Below are 22,219 nucleotides of genomic sequence, written 5' to 3'. Positions count from 1 at the left end.
TCTGCCTTGTTGCTTTATCAATCTTGGCAACAATCCATCGATTGATCTGCGCTCGCCTTCTCTTTTCTCATTACAGACTAATTGTGCGCCTCTTGTCTGCTGAGCCCCCTCGGAGTGGGGATATAGGTGCAGGAGTATTGGTGCACATGGTTGGGGGGAGGGGGGGGGGCTGTGGCATTCTTTCTGCCGCTTGACTTCGGTATTTTATATCCGGTGCTGTGAGATCCCGCACTCACAACCAGGACTTTGTCACTGTGGCCACTAACGATACAATCTTTTTCATCCAATTTTACCAAATCTATGTAAAGGGGCCCATTCACTTCCACGATTTCCCGCTGATATACAGCAGATTCGATCACTGTTATCGAATCTGCTGTGAAATCGATGCTGAAACGCTGACCGAACTATCGACTTTCGACCGAAATAGAGTTCCCGTCGATCTGTCCGCATGGAAGATTTTGCTCGATCGCCGGCGGGTCGGGAGTGCGCCGATATCGGCGTTCGAATTTCCGACGACCGACGCTAGCGGCAATACATTACCTGTTCCGCCGGCACGTGTCCCCGCTGTCCCTTCTCTGCGCTGGGCTCCAGCTGGCTCCACTTACTTCCTGTCCCGACAGGAAGTTTAAACAGTAGAGCGCCCTCTACTGTTTAAACTTCCCCCGACAGGAAGTAAAGTAAAGCCGGAGCCCAGAGCGGAGAAGAGACAGCGGAGACTGGGGGACTAGTTCCGGCCGGATCAGGTAATGTATGCAGGGGGGGGGGAGCAGCGGCAGCTCCACAGATTGTGAATCGGTTTCGTAGTGAAATTGATTCAAAATTTGTTTGCAGTGTAGGCAGCCGATAGATCGTTAGAACCTGGTCGTTAGGGGGGGTTAGCACCTGTCTTCAACATCGGAAACACTTCCTATTTCTATATATTTTCTATAGATTGGTATATAACCCAGTGATGCTTAGCCTAGGCTGTTTATCTATATGGAATTATCCTCCCAGAGCATTGTGGGAAACCAGGCATTATTTTCACTGGAATTCTCAGATATAAGCATTCCGTACAGATCACCTGGCAGAACTAAAGGTGTCACCCCCTGTGATAAATCTCAGAATGTAAATCGGGGTGAGGAAAGATTTTCCAATGAACAAACAAACACTAATTTATAAATGAATAATGTAAAAAACAGAAGAAGCAAGTTTATTCATTGCGTTAATTCCACTAGAGTTCCTCTTTAAGAAGAACTCCGCAGTGATGTCCCTCGTAGTCTCTAACATATTCTGATATTCTAATGTCTGTATGCCCATTGTGGCGTCCTGATTGCGTTCCTCCCCCTGCCAGCAGCTCGTGGGTTATTTCTTATCGCAGACATCTTTCTCGAGGCTGTTAGAATAAAGTGTTATTGCTTTCCGCCCGCGAGTCACCTGGATGGCGGACTAATTGGCGCTGGATCAAAACAGCGTCTGCTCAGACATCACAGGCCTCCGACGCCGGCAGATTGAGGGAGAAGCAGCTGTCTAACGGCTCTGGCAGCCATCAGCAAGTGTCAGCGCTGCCCCCCCCCCCCCCCATCCGCCAGACAGGTGCGCTCATCGGGGACGGGAAATACCGTGCTAAATCCAGGCTCTATACCTCCTGATCGCCGTCATGACTGCCTCACAGAAGCAGAATTACAGTGCTTCCTCTTACAACTCATCCCCAGACACAGAAGAAAGTACATTGTCTGATAGCTTCATCATTGGTGCGCAAATGTTCCCTAGCTTTGTGTTACATGAGACTTCTGTACTTTTCTGAGCTCAATAGTATTAGGAAGAACAGAGGCGCCAGTGAAGAGTAAAATTAAGTTAAAATCCATAAAAGGGGGTGAGTTAGTGGTGGACTTACCTCCCCACAGAAGACTCAATAGGTCAGAGTCCATTTAAAAATAACTATTTATTTCACACTCCAATAAAAACTGTTGCAACGCGTTTCACAGGTCTCTCACCCCGCTTCATCGGGCAGAATACAAAGTAGTAGACTGTTCCCTGTCAGTACAGGCCGTTGTGATTTGGGTGTCTGCAATAGCTGGACCTCTAATTACGCCACTAAAGTGACAAGACAATATACTCTGTACAGAGCTGCGTAATATGTTGGCGCTATATCAATACATACTGTAAATTAAATAAAGGAGTAGGCTGGGTTATTAGAAGGGGAATATGTTTGTTATATTCCCCTACTTTACCTTGCACAGGGACTGTTGTCTCTCAGCTTCTCCCTATGCCCAGAATTCAGCCGCCGGGAACATACAAACTCCAGCCAGGAAGTTATCTTGGAGTTTGTAGGTTCTTTTTTTTTTTTTTTTTTCTTTTTTTTTTTTTTTTTTTTCTTTCCTTTTCATTTCTTGGCTGTGTACCATCGCTGGGTAATGCTATCATCATCGTTCGGTTCCATTTTTTTGTAGCGCTTATAAATTTCTATACAAACTAAATAGATCGTTTAACTACCATTTCAGTGCCCAATCCTCCCCTCTCCAGCATGACTGCACTATTTCAATTGTCCCAGCTTGCTAACCTTCAGACGATGGGCAGAGGTTCTAGCTTCCGCATGTACGTATGCATATTCAACCCTCATCCATTCACTCTTAGTCCACAATCTTCCCACTCAGACTCACAAACACACAAAAACATACCGAAGCGCAATATATCCTGTTACCAGTCTCCACCACAGATTATCCACTCGCCTCAGGCTCCGTCTACCTTTGTCCCCAAAATGTGTGTATATTTATATTTTATTTATATATCTTTCTGTGATTTCTTGCCAGGTCTTACTGTACGGACTTGCCATTTCACATCCACCACAAACCATTTTGTCTTCCTTCGTATCTTGAACTACAGAGGCACTGCCACCACATAGCTGGTCCATTCTGCAGACCCATTCATCCAAGCTTGGGGGGGTTGATTCTTTCCACTTATCTACTATCATTTTTTTGGCAACCTTGGTACCTACTTCTTTAATTAAAATACTACCTTTACACCCACCCGTATCAGCAAATCCAAAAATAGCTTCTTCTGCAGATAGATCGAAGGTATCTCCTAGTAATTCTCTACAAAAATGGCTTATTTCATCCCAAAAGGTTTTAGCTATGGGGCATGTCCACCACATGTGCAGCTCTGTCCCGTCCTCCTGCCCACACCTCCAACATACTTCTCTATGGCCAGTAAATCTCTGAATGTGTGCTGGGGTAATATACCATTTAGCAGTAGTCTTGTACTGGATAAGTTGTAGTCCTGCATCCTGTATAGACCAGTTACTACGCCAGATCTTAGGCCATTTGCAACTGAGAGTAGGATTGATAGTTGTTTCCCATTTTGTACAGTACGTTGGGGTAGAATTATCTATCTCTCCTGGGCTATTAAGTCTATTTAGTTTAGATAGAGCCTTTTCCATTTTTTTATTAAGTAGGATGTGTTTTTCTAAAATATTCAGATCTTTCCTAATTTTAATAGATTTCGAGTGCACTTTTTGCAGGAAACTTCGGAGTTTGTAGGTTCTACCCGTGTTTGTGTAAGTTTCCTCTGTGTATTAACCGTTTTCTCCCACAACCCAAAACATGCTGATAAATTGATTGGTTCCCCCCAAATAATGTCTTCTGACTATAGTAGGGATTTGAAGACTATGACTATGGTAAGAATTAGATTGTGAGCTCCTCTGAGGACAGTCAGTGACATGACTATGTACTCTGTAATGTGCTGCAGAAGATGCCAGTGCTATATAAATACATAATAATAATATGGTAGGGCATTAGACTATGACTATGGTAGGATTAGAGTGTGAGCGTCTCTGAGGCCAGTCAGTGACATGACTATGTACTCTGTACAGTGCTGCAGGAGATGTCAGTGCTATATAAATACATAATAATAATATGGTAGGACATTATGCTATGACTATGGTAGGATTAGATTGTGAGCCCCTCTGAGGACTGTCAGTGACATGACTATGTACTCTGTAAAGTGGTGCAGAAGATGTCAGTGCTATATAAATACATAATAATAATATGGTAGGACATTACACTATGACTATGGTAGGATTAGAGTGTGAGCTCCTCTGAGCACAGTCAGTGACATGACTATGTACTCTGTAATGTGCTGCAGAAGATGTCAGTGCTAAATAAATACATAATAATAATACGGTAGGACATTACACTATGACTGTGGTAGGATTAGAGTGTGAGCTCCTCAGAGGACAGTCAGTGACATGACTATGCACTCTGTAATGTGCTGCAGAAGATGTCAGTGCTATATAAATACATAATAATATGGTGGGACATTAGACTATGATTATGGTAGGATTAGAGTGTGAGCTCCTCAGAGGACAGTCAGTGACATGACTATGCACTCTGTAATGTGCTGCAGAAGATGTCAGTGCTTTATAAATACATAATAATAATATGGTAGGACATTAGACTATGACTATGGTAGGATTACATTGTGAGCACCTCTGAGGACAGTCAGTGACATGACTATGTACTCTGTAATGTGCTGCAGGAGATGTCAGTGCTATATAAATGCATAATAATAATATGGTAGGACATTAGACTGACTATGGTGGCATTAGAGTGTGAGTTCCTCTGAGGACAGTCAGTAACATGACTATGTACTCTGTAAAGTGCTGCAGAAGATTTCAGTGCTATATAAATACATAATAATAATATGGTAGGACATTACACTGCCTTCAGCGCACAAGGACGTTCTATGGCGCTTACTCACATATAAGCCTAATTTTTAATACAGAAAATGTGCTGAAAAGTTACCCCCTGGGCTTATATGCGAGCCAGTGGAGCAGAGCGGATGGTGGAGCAGGTTATGTTACTGGCAGAGAAGTGTAAGGATCGTACACTAGTGATCCTGCTCTTGCCAGCTTGCACCCTGCTGTGTCTGTCCCACACATCCCCTGCAACATGGTGTGCAGAGTGTGCTGCTCAAGACTACCTGTGTACCTGGCTTGTGGAGCGGAGCATGTAAGCAACGTGTCAGCAGTGCAATGATCGGGGATTCTTCCTGTGTGGCAATCACTGTGTCTCATATCTATGATACCATCTAGTGGTGTCTTGAGACACAACTGTATCATCCTTGTGGCACATCTGGCTATTGGGAGGGGGGCTGACTTGTACTGGGGGCACATCTGGCTACAGTGGAAGGGGCTATACTGGGGAGGGGGCTTATACACAAGTCAGTCACTTTTTCCTGGTTTCTAAGGGAAAAGTGGGTACCTTGGCTTATACACGGGTCGGCTTGCATGCTAGTATATACGGTACTTTGAATGTGATTTATTGGGCACCAGGTAATCCAGGAGATTGTTCAGTCGGCTATGAAGTGCTGCAGGGGGCTACATTATCTGGTTTGGGGCATTAAATTGCCTCAACTCTTTTGGGGATTTTGCTGCTGTCTATGTCCCGATTTAGGAGATTTGCCTCACTTCCTGTACCTGCGACCTCCGTGGAACTTTGCTGTTTAAATATAATGACTGGTGGGCTGAGAATGAGGGGCCGCAATAATGAATTGATTGATTGAAGACGTATTTCTTCCCCACACTTCCTACCTTATTCCTTCTGTATTTTTGTTTTCTAACAGATAAGATTGAAAATGGAGATGTGTACCAAAGGAAGAGGGGTCCTCTCGCTTCACCCGTCGAAGAGCCGTTACTGCTGAGCCACCGAGAGACCCCGAATAAAGAGGGGAGCAGCTGGAGGCGGATCATGCTCCTCATCCTCGCCATCACCATACACAACATTCCAGGTAAGGCCCTTGTATTCTTACCTACCAGTGTTATAAGTGGCAAGATCAGAGGTGCCCATATCCTATTCACCTTGCTGCAAGGCACTGTGTAGTCACCCGAGGAAGCGTGCTGGTAACCATGAAACGTGTTGTCAATTTTGTGTTGAATATATACTTTTCTAAAATTACTGTTGTTTTTGTGGTCAGGAGAAGTAAGAGATAACATCTCGTTCTTATTTTTCCTATTAGGAGTTTTTAGACCGCAATATGGTGGTCTCTGCGCTTAATTGCCGCTCTGTGAGGTCCTTCTCCCCAGGTCTGCCCGGGACATGAAGTCTTTTAGGAGGGGAGCAGAGATAGTCCCAGAGATGCAAATGATTTTGGCTCGCATGGAAATTAAATGCATAATGTATGCAGCTTTCAATGGGACCAATCAAAAACATCAGGGAAAGTCAGTGACTTGACTATATACTCTGTAAAGTGCTGTGGAAGGTGTCAGTGCTATATAAATACATAATAATAATATGGTAGGATATTAGACTATGACTATGGTAGGATTAGAGTGTGAGCTCCTCTGAGGACAGTCAGTGAGGTGACTCTGTAAAGTGCTGCAGAAGATGTCAGTGCTATATAAATACATAATAATAATATGGTAGGACATTAGACTATGACTATGGTAGGATTAGAGTGTGAGCTCCTCTGAGGACAGTCAGTGACATGACTCTGTACTCTGTAAAGTTCTGCAGAAGATGTCAGTGCTATATAAATACATAATAATAATATGGTAGGACATTAGACTATGACTATGGTAGGATTAGATTGTTAGCTCCTCTGAGGACAGTCAGTGACATGACTATGTACTCTGTAACAGGGCCGGGCCGAGGCATAGGCTGGAGAGGCTCCAGCCTCAGGGCGCAGTGTAGGAGGGGGCGCACAATTCATTCAGCTGTCATTCCTAATTGTGTTTGAAGCAGAAAGAAATAAGATAAGGGGATACATAACAGTGACTGCAAGCCAGATAACTAGATATTAAGGTGTTGGGGAGGTTGTGGGCCCTGTGGCCCTCTTAGTCTAATAGCAATCAGTGTGTGACGGCCGGGGTGGGAGGGATGGAGGGGCGCACTTTGGTGTCTCAGCCTTGGGTGCTGGAGGACCTTGTCCCAGCTCTGCTCTGTAATGTGCTGCAGAAGATGTCAGTGCTATATAAATACATAATAATAATATGGTAGGACATTAGACTATGACTATGGTAGGATTAGATTGTGAGCTTCTCTGAGGACAGTCATTGACGTGACTCTGTAAAGTGCTGCAGAAGATGTCAGTGTACTAGAAATACATAATAATACTATGATAGGACATTATGCTATGACTATGGTAGGATTAGATTGTGAGCTTCTCTGAGAACAGTCATTGACGTGACTCTGTAAAGTGCTGCAGAAGATGTCAGTGTAGTAGAAATGCATAGTAATAATATGGTAGGACATTATGCTATGACTATGGTAGGCTTAGAGGGTAAGCTCCTCTGAGGACAGTCAGTGACATGACTATGTACTCTGTAATGTGCTGCAGAAGATGTCAGCGCTATATAAATATATAATAATAATATGGTAGGACATTAGACTATGACTGTGGTAGGATTAGAGTGTGAGCTCCTCTGAGAACAGTCAGTGACATGACTATGTACTCTGTAATGTGCTGCAGAAGATGTCAGTGCTATATAAATATATAATAATAATATGGTAGGACATTAGACTATGACTGTGGGTAGGGATTAGAATATGAGCTTCTCTTGGGACATGACTTTGTACTCTATAATGTACTGCACAATATCTCACACTATGCAAATACATAATAATAATAATAGTATGGAGATTTGGGGAGTCTCACCAGAAAATGAATATTTTGATTTGCAGAGTATAATGTCGGTGCTGCCGCGGAGTTTTGTGTAATTTTAGCTTTGGAAATTCATAACGGTTTAGGAATTGAGGTAAAGATAAAAGTTCTGGCAGCTCGGATTTGGGCTTATAGTCATTTGGAAGTAATATTTTGAATTTAGTATAAATTGTAGAATGCGGCATTCGTCTTTCTGCCGCCGACATGAACATAAAAATGCTCTACTCGCCTGAGAAGCTCATAGAAGAGGACTACAGCTGGCCATACATCTATAGATTTTGCGGCATGGTCGACTATCCAATTTAATAATTTTATCGAATTGGATGAAAATCTCTCTCTACATGATGCATGTTTCCATTAATTTCTGACCGGAATCAGTCAAAAGCATCGATCGGACAAGCTGAAGAGATTCTCGTCCTCACATGCTCGATCGGGTGGCGGTAATGGCGTGTGATGTCACGAGAACTGATGTACGCGATGGAGCTCTGGCTGCTTTCCCACAGGTGTTAAATGTCCCCCCGCTGCCCGTGCTCTGTACAGTCTCACCTGTCCGCTGGCGTGACTCCTCCACCACGGTCACTCCCGTGGCTGCCTGTATCACGTGGCACCGGTCACACATGCAACACGTGGGACATGCATTTGCAGTAGTGACCGTGAATGAGGGCGGGAGTTACGCCAGCGGACAGGTGAGCATTTACAGAGCACGGGCAGCGGGGGGACATTTAACACTTGAGTGGCGGCTAGGTAGGCGGCGGAGTTGGCGTTGCTAGCTAGGCAGGAGACGGAGTTGGCGTTGCTAGCAAAGCAGGAGGCGGAGTTGGCGTTGCTAGCTAGGCAGGAGGCGGAGTTGGCATTGCTAGCGAGGCAGAGTTGGCGTTGCTAGCTAAGCCGTAGGCGGAGTTGGCATTGCTAGCTAAGCAGGAGGCGGAGTTGGCGTTGCTAGCTAGGCAGGAAGCGGAGTTGGCGTTGCTAGCTAGGCAGGAGGCGGAGTTGGCGTTGCTAGCTAGGCAGAAAGCGGAGTTGGCGTTGCTAGCTAGGCAGGAGGCGGAGTTGGCGTTGCTAGCTAGGCAGGAGGCGGAGTTGGCATTGCTAGCGAGGCAGAGTTGGCGTTGCCAGCTAAGCAGGAGGCGGAGTTGGCGTTGCTAGCTAGGCAGGAAGCGGAGTTGGCGTTGCTAGCTAGGCAGGAGGCGACGTTGGCATTGCTAGCTAGGCAGGAGGCGGAGTTGGCATTGCTAGCTAAGCAGGAGGCGGGGTTGGCGTTGCTACGACGATTTCTGTTAGATTCGATGCTGAAATGGAACTGCAGTGGATGGGCAGCCAAGAGATCTCTCTCAGATCAGTTGATTGCAGAGCCGCTGAGGCCTGTCTCATGGTCACCTGATCTATGGGTACCTTAATAAAAGAGGCCATTCTCTTATCAGGCAGGGTAGCCCGTCGAGGGACAGGTGCTCTTTGTTGGCTCGGCTGGTATGAGCCTGGCCTCTTCTCAGGCAGGGTAGCCAGTCCAGGGACAGGTGCTCTTTGTTGGCTCGGCTGGTATGAGCCTAGTCTCTTATCAGGCAGAGTAGCCCGTCGAGGGACAGGTGCTCTTTGTTGGCTTGGCTGGTATGAGCCTGACCTCTTATCAGGCAGAGTAGCCCGTCCATGGACAGGTGCTCTTTGTTGGCTCGGCTGGTATGAGCCTAGTCTCTTATCAGGCAGGGTAGCCAGTCGAGGGACAGGTGCTCTTTGTTGGCTCGGCTGGTATGAGCCTGGCCTCTTATCAGGCAGGGTAGCCCGTCAAGGGACAGGTGCTCTTTGTTGGCTCGGCTGGTATTCGCCTGGCACTTGCGGCGCAGCAGTCGTATATTCGCTGTAAGAGAGCCGTATACATTCTAGCCGCCTGGAATGTGGCCAGTGTAGGGCTGGGAGTGAGTTCTCGCTTTTATTTATTAACCGGCCATGTAACACAGCGCGGCATTACCATATAGATTAAACCGCAAAGAGACTCTCTGCCTTTTATTGGCGTGAGCGGCTGAAAATAGCAATCCCTAGAAATGGTACCTGGCCGCTTTATGTGACCTCAGAAGCCTATTATTGCTCTGTATCCTGAATGTACTTAGTGTAATCAGGGCGGCAGATCAGCGGCGGCGCGAACGCCTCTCACGGCTGGATTGTATTATTTTTTTTAACCTTCAAATGTATAGACTGTTACCAAGGATTATGCACATCTGCTTCCCCAACCACAGTAGGAAGTCAAAGGACCACTGCAGCGAAAAAAGTAAGCAGTTAAAATCTGACAGAACCAACAGGGTTTTGACTAGTCCATCTCTTCATGGGGGATTGAAACCAAAGAAATCCCTTAGAATCCCCCATGAGGATATGGATGAGTCCAAAAACATGTCGGTCTGTCAGATTTTAACGGTTTACTTTTTTCGCCGGAGTGGTCCTTTTAACTTCCGAGGGTAGAGTGATCCTTTAAATGGGTCCAACTAGCAAAAGGAATGTCCAATTATCTTCCTGCAGACTCCAAAATGTGGGTCACTTGATCTTTGTGCCCGTTTCCAAAACTCCTTTGCATCATCTCACTGGGAGTGTCTGTGATGATGTCACCCTTTTGGGGGTGTGCCTGGATGAGGGATTGGCAAATCCATCTCAGGCTCCTCCTTCTGCTCAAGGAACTAGAGAGAGGAGAGGAGAAATGGACTTACTTAGCAGTCAGGCAGGTTGTAGTCTATGACATATAGGACAACCCTACATTGCTTTCCAGACTACAGTTGCAGGATCTGATTTTGGATTTCCTCCTGGCCATACTGAAAGCGCTGTATAGTCTTATTTCTGTGACTGAATCCACCTTTTAGAGTGAACTAAAAACAAGGAACACCAAGAGCCCCAATAGTGTAATATGTACTGGTAAATGGTCACTAGATAGAGTAAATATTAATACTCACAAACCAGGGTTACAATTAGGCAACCACTGTAAAGGCAGGTGGGGAGATTTTCCTGACCCCACTCAGGAATAAGAAGTCGCTCTCTGTAGATGAGAAAAAAGGGGGTTCAACCCTCCACCCAGGGTGGACTCAATATTATGCAGGAGAACAGAGGCGCCAAAAGGATAAAAGGAAGCTAAATGAGCTTAAAAACCAAATTCTTGGTAAATAGAGGAGGTAGTGGTGGACTTACCTCCTCCAAGTAGACACACAACGACTGTAGTAAAGACAGTCAATATATTTTATGAACTCCAAATATGCAACGCGTTTCGCAGGTTTGATCCCGCTTCATCAGGCAATAACAACGGAGGAATAGCATATGTGGTCAGTAGAAGAGCCAGGCACCTCTGGGTCCTGTGCTCTGTTGTTATTGCCTGATGAAGCGGGATCAAACCTGTGAAACGCGTTGCATATTTGGAATTAATAAATAAAATATATTGACTGTCTTTACTACAGTCGTTGTGTGTCTACTTGGAGGAGGTAAGTCCACCACTACCTCCTCTATTTACCAAGAATTTGTTTTTTTAAGCTCATTTAGCTTCCTTTTATCCTTTTGGCGCCTCTGTTCTCCTGCATAATTTTAGAGTGAACGGAGCACCTGTAAACTCGCATATATACAACAAACCTCCCCCTAATGGTGCACATACACGCTACAATAAAAACATTCAATTTTCCCGTTTATTTGACTAAAACGATCGAATCAAATGAAAGTTTAAAATAATCCTTTTTTTTTTTTTTGATCAAGAAAAAAAGAATTGAATATCCCGGTTTTTCAATAAAAATCTCTTTATATTCAATCTAACGTAATAATCATGAAAAAAAAATGCAAAAATTGTACCATGTAAGGGCAACATAAGGGAGGTTCAGAAATTCAGAAATGGTATGGTCCCTTGGGAGAGGACAGCAAGCATAAACCTCAATTGGGGGGGCGGGCACATGCTTAAAGTTACATTAACCCTTCCAGAGTCAGAGGGCGGCAAAAAATTCACAAGAAGCATCTAAGACTAAAATCTTCGTTAAGGGTTTATGCGACATGCAACACTTAAAGGGGAACTGAAGAGAGAGGTATATGGAGGCTGTCATGTTTATTTCCTTTTAGACAATACCAGTTGCCTGGCAGCCCTGCTGATCCTCTGCCTCTAATACTATTAACCATAGCCCCTGAACAAGCATTCAGCAGATCAGGTGTTTCAGTGGTTCAGACTTATAAGTCTGATCTGACAAGACTAGCTGCATGCTTGTTTCTGGTTTTAATCAGATACTACTGCAGAGAAATAGACCAGCAGGGCCGCCAGGTAACTGGTATTGATTAAAAGGAAATAAACATGATAGCCTCCATATACCTCTCTCTTCAGTTCCCCTTTAAGGGGTGATATATTATATCAAATGTCCCTGTGGGCTGGCCTATGTAGGGCAGACTAAGAGAGACGTGAAGTCTCGACTTAACGAACATAGGAGCAATATACAGAACCCCAATAAAACCAAAAAAAGGGGGAAGGGGGAAAGAAATCAGGATCCCCCTTAGCAAGACATTTTAAGGAAGCTGGACATAGGGTGAGTCAGCTGAGATGGTTGGTTTTGGAGGTTGTGCAGTTCCATGAGGGCCAGGATCGCAGGGCCACCCTACTAAGACGTGAGGCGTGGTGGATGGAAAAACTGGGGACTCAGTCACCCTATGGCGTTAACGAAGATTTTAGTCTTAGATGCTTCTTGTGAATTTTTTGCCGCCCTCTGACTCTGGAAGGGTTAATGTAACTTTAAGCATGTGCCCGCCCCCCCAATTGATTTGGGTGTGGTGTGTAATTTAAGTTTTTTATATAATTGTAAGGTGTGACCAGATGACTTGAGAAAGGGCCTCTGCCCGAAACGTTGTGCTGTTCAGTGTGCTGTATCACCGCTATATAAAAATAAATATTTCGCTGTATTACACTTCTGGAGGGTCGAGTCCTTGTGGATTGTTGCTGTTGTATGGACTTCATGGTGAGGTGTGATGGGCCTCTGACTGCATTGGACTCCCCGTGTGATTAAAGATTCCTCTGTGGCCGGCAGGTACACTGTGTTCTAGGTAGGACATCTTTAGTTCTTCCAGGTGATCTGTTCAGAATGTTCGTTACTGAGAGTTCTATGCACAGAGGGAGATACTGCTTGCTTGGCAGTTATAAACAGCCATCATTTCTCACAATGCAACAAGGCCCACAGACTGGAAACTGTCAAGACCATGGTCATGACATCACACTGTGGGAGGGACTTCACCACAATATCAGCCATACAGACCCCCCCTGGTGATCTACGTGAGAAAATGTAAAGATTTATCATAGGAAAGGGGGGATCAGCTACTGGTCGGGATGGAGTTAAATCCTTGGTTACAGTTGATTTGATAGTGCAGAGAATCTGCTGGATAAGCTGTTTTCAATCTTTTTCATGAGTGAATACTCTTATTTTAAAGAACTTGAACACTGCTAAGCACATCGTGGCTTCCTGCCAATCAGTGATCAGCAGTTTGCCATAAAGACCGAAGATTAGTTAGTGGCACTTTTGCCTCCAGCTGTGTGCGTCTTCTTTATCCCTGAATACATGGAGATCTCCAGCTTCCCCCGCTTCCATGCGCCGCTGTCTCCGCGCTGGTTTCCTATCCTCGCTCCCCCTTATTCGCGAGCAGCGCAGAACACCTCGGGGAGTTGAGGGATTAAATATGTAATGCAGTCTCTTAATTATAAGATAAGTGAGAGCCCTGACACACTAATTATTGCAGCTCCTGTGAATAATGACATGTTGCCTAATACATCATGCGTAGCAGCCGCAGCCTGGCGCGCGCTCCCTGCAGACCACCTTAACTCTTCGCTGCACAAAATGCAGTCGCAGCGGCCACCTGCCGGAAGACACCTGGCGGTTGCGGTCACGTCCAATCAAACGCTAGCAGGTTGTTGTTTTTTTAAGAAAAGATTTGAACTCCAGTGCGCTGATCGCGATTAGGGATGGTCAGGTGATTCTGAGTTGTTGCCGGGCTACGCAAGTTCTGTATACAGCTTGAAAACAGACCAATCGAAACCCAACAAAGTGAAATTTGATTGGTCCATTTGCAAGCTGCACAAACGTGGAAACAAAATTTGCATAATTCTGCATCAATTCTGAATTATTTGCATCTTATTGACATCCCTAATCATGATCTATTGAGTCTGTCTGAGCTTATCAGTTTGGTTATCGCAGAAGCTTTGTAGGGTGCTGAGTATGCTGTGGCCTATTCTGCTTTGAGAAAATACCTTTTTCAGTTACTTGTTAAAAAAAAAAAAAAAAAAAAAAAAAAAACACCGGGGCCATCCCTTTTGACCCTTAGCAACTACCATACCCAGATTTACTCAGTGGTAACAAACTGGAAGAGACCTATTAAGTGTGGGGACCCCCCTTGCTCTATTTACCTGCCTGCTATGTCTGTCAGCAATGGGCAGGTCCAATACCGAGGAAATAAGATAATGACCCTCTTTCTAGGCAATGAGTGTAGTGGACTCGTTACCCATTGATCAGTGTAATTATTTACTATAAAAAGCTGAATATTATACAATTATATTGAAATAAAACTCTGACAATGGCTTGAAACCAGGTTTATAAATCCATTTTTTTTCCTTCTGTGTAGCTTGAAGGTTCTTCATGTTTGTCAGTTTGTTTAAAGCTTATCCTAGCAGAAAACATAAAATCAGAGGCCAGGGCTAGTGCTGTGCGTATTACACTGCCTTGCCTGTCTCAGACCATTTTTCGTCATGCTGCAGTATGTGGCCTGCTCCCCATCCCCGCAGCCTGCCAGTCAGTTCTGCGTTTCTACTGCTCTTCTCAACAGTGGGTAAGTAATCGGAGCCCTCCTTGAGTAGCCCTAATGACACATGCACGCACCATCCAGTATTCTTCGGAGAAACATTTAAACATTTTATGATTAGATGGGCTTTGAAGATGGGCGTCCTCTGGTTATTTAGACTTCCTATCTGCTTTTTTAGATCTCGCTTGAAGGTTGCTGTAGGGCTCTGTCTCTTATTCTTACAAATCTCACACCAGACTGACGTGAAGCCTCTGGCTGCCTATATGTGTAGATGGATAGAGATGTATAGAGATATGTCAGTGATGTAAGGCATCAGTAATTCCCTCACTCTGATACTATGCAGTGCGCGTCACTTATCATCTCTCTGCCGGACACTAGAACCAGCGGAACCAGATAGTGGGCCTGAGGTCCAACCTATAAAGATGGTGGATCCTGGGAAGAGCGCGATAGGACACACAAACCCAAACATTGATTAAGATGTATTGGGGCCCTAGGTAAGGTAGTAATTGGAAAAGGGCCCTTAATCAGTTGGTACACGTTTTTTTCCTTATCCATAGCAGAGCATTGTGAAATAGATTTAAAGAGGAACTGTCGCGAAAATCTTAAAATTTAAAACGCATACAAATAAGAAGTACATTTCTCCCAGAGTAAAATGAGCCATAAAAAAGCAATAGGGGGTGCAGAGGTAGCGACCGCATCAGAGCTCTTGGGCCAGAGGGGCCCCGGGGGGCCCTCCCTCAACTACAGTATTAGCTCTCTATTGGTCCTGTGCTCATAATAATCACTTCTATTGATACTTTGAATAGTAGTTTTCATTAACACTCTGTTCCCCATCCCCTTCTTGTACCTCTGACACTGTAGTTGCCATTGGCAGGGATTGTTATGTATACAGTGCTTGGGGGTAATCAGTAACAAGCTGCTCCCCATCCCCTTCTTGCACCTCTGACACTGTAGTTGCCATTGGCAGGGATTGCTATGTATAGAGTGCTTGGGGGTAATCAGTAACAAGCTGCTCCCCATCCCCTTCTTGCACCTCGGACACTGTAGTTGCCATTGGCAGGGATTGCTATGTATAGAGTGCTTGGGGGTAATCAGTAACAAGCTGTTCCCCCTCCCCTTCTTGCTCCTCTGACACTGTAGTTGCCATTGGCAGAGATTGCTATGTATAGAGTGCTTGGGGGTAATCAGTAACAAGCTGCTCCCCATACCCTTCTTGCACCTCTGACACTGTAGTTGCCATTGGCAGGGATTGCTATGTATAGAGTGCTTGGGGGTAATCAGTAACAAGCTGTTCCCCATCCCCTTCTTGCACCTCTGACACTGTAGTTGCCATTGGCAGGGATTGCTATGTATACAGTGCTTGGGGGTAATCAGTAACAAGCTGCTCCCCATCCCCTTCTTGCACCTCTGACACTGTAGTTGCCATTGGCAGGGATTGCTATGTATAGAGTGCTTGGGGGTAATCAGTAACAGGCTGTTCCCCATCCCCTTCTTGCACCTCGGACACTGTAGTTGCCATTGGCAGGGATTGCTATGTATAGAGTGCTTGGGGGTAATCAGTAACAGGCTGTTCCCCATCCCCTTCTTGCACCTCTGACACTGTAGTTGCCATTGGCAGGGATTGCTATGTATAGAGTGCTTGGGGGTAATCAGTAACAAGCTGCTCCCCATCCCCTTCTTGCACCTCTGACACTGTAGTTGCCATTGGCAGGGATTGCTATGTATAGAGTGCTTGGGGGTAATCAGTAACAAGCTGCTCCCCATCCCCTTCTTGCACCTCTGACACTGTAGTTGCCATTGGCAGGGATTGCTATGTATAGAGTGCTTGGGGGTAATCAGTAACAAGCTGCTCCCCATCCCCTTCTTGCACCTCTGACACTGTAGCTGCCATTGGCAGGGATTGCTATGTATAGAGTGATTGGGGGTAATCAGTAACAAGCTGCTCCCCATCCCCTTCTTGCACCTCTGACACTGTAGTTGCCATTGGCAGGGATTGCTATGTATAGAGTGCTTGGGGGTAATCAGTAACAAGCTGTTCCCCCTCCCCTTCTTGCACCTCTGACACTGTAGCTGCCATTGGCAGGGATTGCTATGTATAGAGTGATTGGGGGTAATCAGTAACAAGCTGCTCCCCATCCCCTTCTTGCACCTCTGACACTGTAGTTGCCATTGGCAGGGATTGCTATGTATAGAGTGCTTGGGGGTAATCAGTAACAAGCTGCTCCCCATCCCCTTCTTGCACCTCTGACACTGTAGTTGCCATTGGCAGGGATTGCTATGTATAGAGTGCTTGGGGGTAATCAGTAACAAGCTGCTCCCCATCCCCTTCTTGCACCTCTGACACTGTAGCTGCCATTGGCAGGGATTGCTATGTATAGAGTGATTGGGGGTAATCAGTAACAAGCTGCTCCCCATCCCCTTCTTGCACCTCTGACACTGTAGTTGCCATTGGCATGGATTGCTATGTATAGAGTGCTTGGGGGTAATCAGTAACAAGCTGCTCCCCATCCCCTTCTTGCACCTCTGACACTGTAGCTGCCATTGGCAGGGATTGCTATGTATAGAGTGATTGGGGGTAATCAGTAACAAGCTGCTCCCCATCCCCTTCTTGCACCTCTGACACTGTAGTTGCCATTGGCAGGGATTGCTATGTATAGAGTGCTTGGGGGTAATCAGTAACAAGCTGCTCCCCATCCCCTTCTTGCACCTCTGACACTGTAGCTGCCATTGGCAGGGATTGCTATGTACAGAGTGATTGGGGGTAATCAGTAACAAGCTGCTCCCCATCCCCTTCTTGCACCTCTGACACTGTAGTTGCCATTGGCAGGGATTGCTATGTATAGAGTGCTTGGGGGTAATCAGTAACAAGCTGCTCCCCATCCCCTTCTTGCACCTCTGACACTGTAGTTGCCATTGGCAGGGATTGCTATGTATAGAGTGCTTGGGGGTAATCAGTAACAAGCTGCTCCCCATCCCCTTCTTGCACCTCTGACACTGTAGTTGCCATTGGCAGGGATTGCTATGTATAGAGTGCTTGGGGGTAATCAGTAACAAGCTGCTCCCCATCCCCTTCTTGCACCTCTGACACTGTAGCTGCCATTGGCAGGGATTGCTATGTATAGAGTGATTGGGGGTAATCAGTAACAAGCTGCTCCCCATCCCCTTCTTGCACCTCTGACACTGTAGTTGCCATTGGCAGGGATTGCTATGTATAGAGTGCTTGGGGGTAATCAGTAACAAGCTGCTCCCCATCCCCTTCTTGCACCTCTGACACTGTAGTTGCCATTGGCAGGGATTGCTATGTATAGAGTGCTTGGGGGTAATCAGTAACAAGCTGCTCCCCATCCCCTTCTTGCACCTCTGACACTGTAGTTGCCATTGGCAGGGATTGCTATGTATAGAGTGCTTGGGGGTAATCAGTAACAAGCTGCTCCCCATCCTCTTCTTGCTCCTCTGACACTGTAGTTGCCATTGGCAGGGATTGCTATGTGTAGAGTGCTTGGGGGTAATCAGTAACAAGCTGCTCCCCATCCCCTTCTTGTACCTCTGACACTGTAGTTGCCATTGGCAGGGATTGCTATGTATAGAGTGCTTGGGGGTAATCAGTAACAAGCTGTTCCCCATCCCCTTCTTGCACCTCTGACACTGTAGTTGCCATTGGCAGATATTGCTATGTATAGAGTGCTTGGGGGGTAATCAGTAACAAGCTGCTCCCCATCCCCTTCTTGTACCTCTGACACTGTAGTTGCCATTGGCAGGGATTGCTATGTATAGAGTGCTTGGGGGTAATCAGTAACACACTGCTCCCCATCCCCTTCTTGTACCTCTGACACTGTAGTTGCCATTGGCAGGGATTGCTATGTATAGAGAGCTTGGGGGTAATCAGTAACAAGCTGCTCCCCATCCCCCTCTTGCACCTCTGACACTGTAGTTGCCATTGGCAGGGATTGCTATGTATAGAGTGCTTGGGGGTAATCAGTAACAAGCTGCTCCCCATCCCCTTCTTGCACCTCTGACACTGTAGTTGCCATTGGCAGGGATTGCTATGTATAGAGTGCTTGGGGGTAATCAGTAACAAGCTGCTCCCCATCCCCTTCTTGTACCTCTGACACTGTAGTTGCCATTGGCAGGGATTGCTATGTATAGAGTGCTTGGGGGGTAATCAGTAACAAGCTGTTCCCCATCCCCTTCTTGTACCTCTGACACTGTAGTTGCCATTGGCAGGGATTGCTATGTATAGAGTGCTTGGGGGGTAATCAGTAACAAGCTGTTCCCCATCCCCTTCTTGCTCCTCTGACGCTGTAGTTGCCATTGGCAGGGATTGCTATGTATAGAGTGCTTGGGGGTAATCAGTAACAAGCTGCTCCCCATCCCCTTCTTGTACCTCTGACACTGTAGTTGCCATTGGCAGGGATTGCTATGTATAGAGTGCTTGGGGGGTAATCAGTAACAAGCTGTTCCCCATCCCCTTCTTGCTCCTCTGACGCTGTAGTTGCCATTGGCAGGGATTGCTATGTATAGAGTGCTTGGGGGTAATCAGTAACAAGCTGTTCCCCATCCCCTTCTTGCACCTCTGACACTGTAGTTACTATTGGCAGGGATTGCTATGTATAGAGTGCTTGGGGGTAATCAGTAACAAGCTGCTCCCCCTCCCCTTCTTGCACCTCTGACACTGTAGCTGCCATTGGCAGGGATTGCTATGTATAGAGTGCTTGGGGGGAATCAGTAACAAGCTGTTCCCCATCCCCTTCTTGTACCTCTGACACTGTAGTTGCCATTGGCAGGGATTGCTATGTATAGAGTGCTTGGGGGGTAATCAGTAACAAGCTGTTCCCCATCCCCTTCTTGCTCCTCTGACGCTGTAGTTGCCATTGGCAGGGATTGCTATGTATAGAGTGCTTGGGGGTAATCAGTAACAAGCTGCTCCCCATCCCCTTCTTGTACCTCTGACACTGTAGTTGCCATTGGCAGGGATTGCTATGTATAGAGTGCTTGGGGGTAATCCGTAACAAGCTGTTCCCCATCCCCTTCTTGCTCCTCTGACACTGTAGTTGCCATTGGCAGGGATTGCTATGTATAGAGTGCTTGGGGGTAATCAGTAACAAGCTGTTCCCCATCCCCTTCTTGCTCCTCTGACACTGTAGTTGCCATTGGCAGGGATTGCTATGTATAGAGTGCTTGGGGGTAATCAGTAACAAGCTGTTCCCCATCCCCTTCTTGCTCCTCTGACACTGTAGTTGCCATTGGCAGGGATTGCTATGTATAGAGTGCTTGGGGGTAATCAGTAACAAGCTGTTCCCCATCCCCTTCTTGCTCCTCTGACACTGTAGTTGCCATTGGCAGGGATTGCTATGTATAGAGTGCTTGGGGGTAATCAGTAACAAGCTGTTCCCCATCCCCTTCTTGCTCCTCTGACACTGTAGTTGCCATTGGCAGGGATTGCTATGTATAGAGTGCTTGGGGGTAATCAGTAACAAGCTGCTCCCCATCCCCTTCTTGCACCTCTGACACTGTAGTTGCCATTGGCAGGGATTGCTATGTATAGAGTGCTTGGGGGTAATCAGTAACAAGCTGTTCCCCATCCCCTTCTTGCTCCTCTGACACTGTAGTTGCCATTGGCAGGGATTGCTATGTATAGAGTGCTTGGGGGTAATCAGTAACAAGCTGTTCCCCATCCCCTTCTTGCACCTCTGACACTGTAGTTGCCATTGGCAGGGATTGCTATGTATAGAGTGCTTGGGGGGTAATCAGTAACAAGCTGCTCCCCATCCCCTTCTTGCACCTCTGATGCTGTAGTTGCCATTGGCAGGGATTGCTATGTATAGAGTGCTTGGGGGTAATCAGTAACAAGCTGCTCCCCATCCCCTTCTTGCACCTCTGACACTGTAGTTGCCATTGGCAGGGATTGCTATGTATAGAGTGCTTGGGGGTAATCAGTAACAAGCTGTTCCCCATCCCCTTCTTGCACCTCTGACACTAGTTGCCATTGGCAGGGATTGCTATGTGTAGAGTGCTTGGGGGTAATCAGTAACAAGCTGTTCCCCATCCCCTTCTTGCACCTCTGACACTGTAGTTGCCATTGGCAGGGATTGCTATGTATAGAGTGCTTGGGGGTAATCAGTAACAAGCTGTTCCCCATCCCCTTCTTGCTCCTCTGACACTGTAGTTGCCATTGGCAGGGATTGCTATGTATAGAGTGCTTGGGGGTAATCAGTAACAAGCTGTTCCCCATCCCCTTCTTGCACCTCTGACACTAGTTGCCATTGGCAGGGATTGCTATGTGTAGAGTGCTTGGGGGTAATCAGTAACAAGCTGTTCCCCATCCCCTTCTTGCACCTCTGACACTGTAGTTGCCATTGGCAGGGATTGCTATGTATAGAGTGCTTGGGGGGTAATCAGTAACAAGCTGTTCCCCATCCCCTTCTTGCTCCTCTGACGCTGTAGTGGCCATTGGCAGGGATTGCTATGTGTAGAGTGCTTGGGGGTAATCAGTAACAAGCTGTTCCCCATCCCCTTCTTGCACCTCTGACACTGTAGTTGCCATTGGCAGGGATTGCTATGTATAGAGTGCTTGGGGGTAATCAGTAACACGCTGCTCCCCATCCCCTTCTTGCTCCTCTGACACTGTAGTTGCCATTGGCAGGGATTGCTATGTGTAGAGTGCTTGGGGGGTAATCAGTAACAAGCTGTTCCCCATCCCCTTCTTGCACCTCTGACACTGTAGTTGCCATTGGCAGGGATTGCTATGTATAGAGTGCTTGGGGGTAATCAGTAACACGCTGCTCCCCATCCCCTTCTTGCTCCTCTGACACTGTAGTTGCCATTGGCAAGGATTGCTATGTATAGAGTGCTTGGGGGTAATCAGTAACAAGCTGTTCCCCATCCCCTTCTTGCACCTCTGACACTGTAGTTGCCATTGGCAGGGATTGCTATGTATAGAGTGCTTGGGGGTAATCAGTAACACGCTGCTCCCCATCCCCTTCTTGCACCTCTGACCCTGTAGTTGCCATTGGCAGGGATTGCTATGTGTAGAGTGCTTGGGGGGTAATCAGTAACAAGCTGTTCCCCATCCCCTTCTTGCACCTCTGACACTGTAGTTGCCATTGGCAGGAATTGCTATGTATAGAGTGCTTGGGGGTAATCAGTAACACGCTGCTCCCCATCCCCTTCTTGCACCTCTGACCCTGTAGTTGCCATTGGCAGGGATTGCTATGTGTAGAGTGCTTGGGGGGTAATCAGTAACAAGCTGTTCCCCATCCCCTTCTTGCACCTCTGACACTGTAGTTGCCATTGGCAGGGATTGCTATGTATATAGTGCTTGGGGGTAATCAGTAACAAGCTGCTCCCCATTCCCTTCTTGTACCTCTGACACTGTAGTTGCCATTGGCAGGGATTGCTATGTATAGAATGCTTGGGGGTAATCAGTAACAAGCTGTTCCCCATCCCCTTCTTGCACCTCTGACACTGTAGTTGCCATTGGCAGGGATTGCTATGTATAGAGTGCTTGGAGGTAATCAGTAACAAGCTGCTCCCCATCCCCTTCTTGCACCTCTGACACTGTAGTTGCCATTGGCAGGGATTGCTATGTATAGAGTGCTTGGAGGTAATCAGTAACAAGCTGTTCCCCATCCCCTTCTTGCACCTCTGACACTGTAGTTGCCATTGGCAGGGATTGCTATGTATAGAGTGCTTGGGGGTAATCAGTAACACGCTGCTCCCCATCCCCTTCTTGCTCCTCTGACACTGTAGTTGCCATTGGCAGGGATTGCTATGTGTAGAGTGCTTGGGGGGTAATCAGTAACAAGCT

General features: G+C 46.5%; 1 protein-coding gene across 5 annotated transcripts in view; it reads left to right on the top strand.

Annotated features, from left to right (window-relative positions):
• Positions 1-22,219, top strand: part of SLC39A11 (solute carrier family 39 member 11) — a 665,003-nt gene that overhangs the window by 349,605 nt on the left and 293,179 nt on the right. For all 5 annotated transcript variants that reach the window (XM_068264569.1, XM_068264567.1, XM_068264568.1 and 2 more), the window contains exon 6: positions 5,599-5,763. In XM_068264569.1, the coding sequence (XP_068120670.1) occupies positions 5,599-5,763 (165 nt within the window). The remainder of the gene's footprint in view (positions 1-5,598; positions 5,764-22,219) is intronic.

The sequence above is a fragment of the Hyperolius riggenbachi genome, chromosome 12 (genome assembly GCF_040937935.1).
Source record: "Hyperolius riggenbachi isolate aHypRig1 chromosome 12, aHypRig1.pri, whole genome shotgun sequence".
NCBI classification, from domain to species: Eukaryota; Metazoa; Chordata; class Amphibia; order Anura; family Hyperoliidae; genus Hyperolius; species Hyperolius riggenbachi.
The sequence above is the reverse complement of the archived record's forward strand: the minus strand, read 5'-3'. Positions and strand labels throughout refer to the sequence as shown.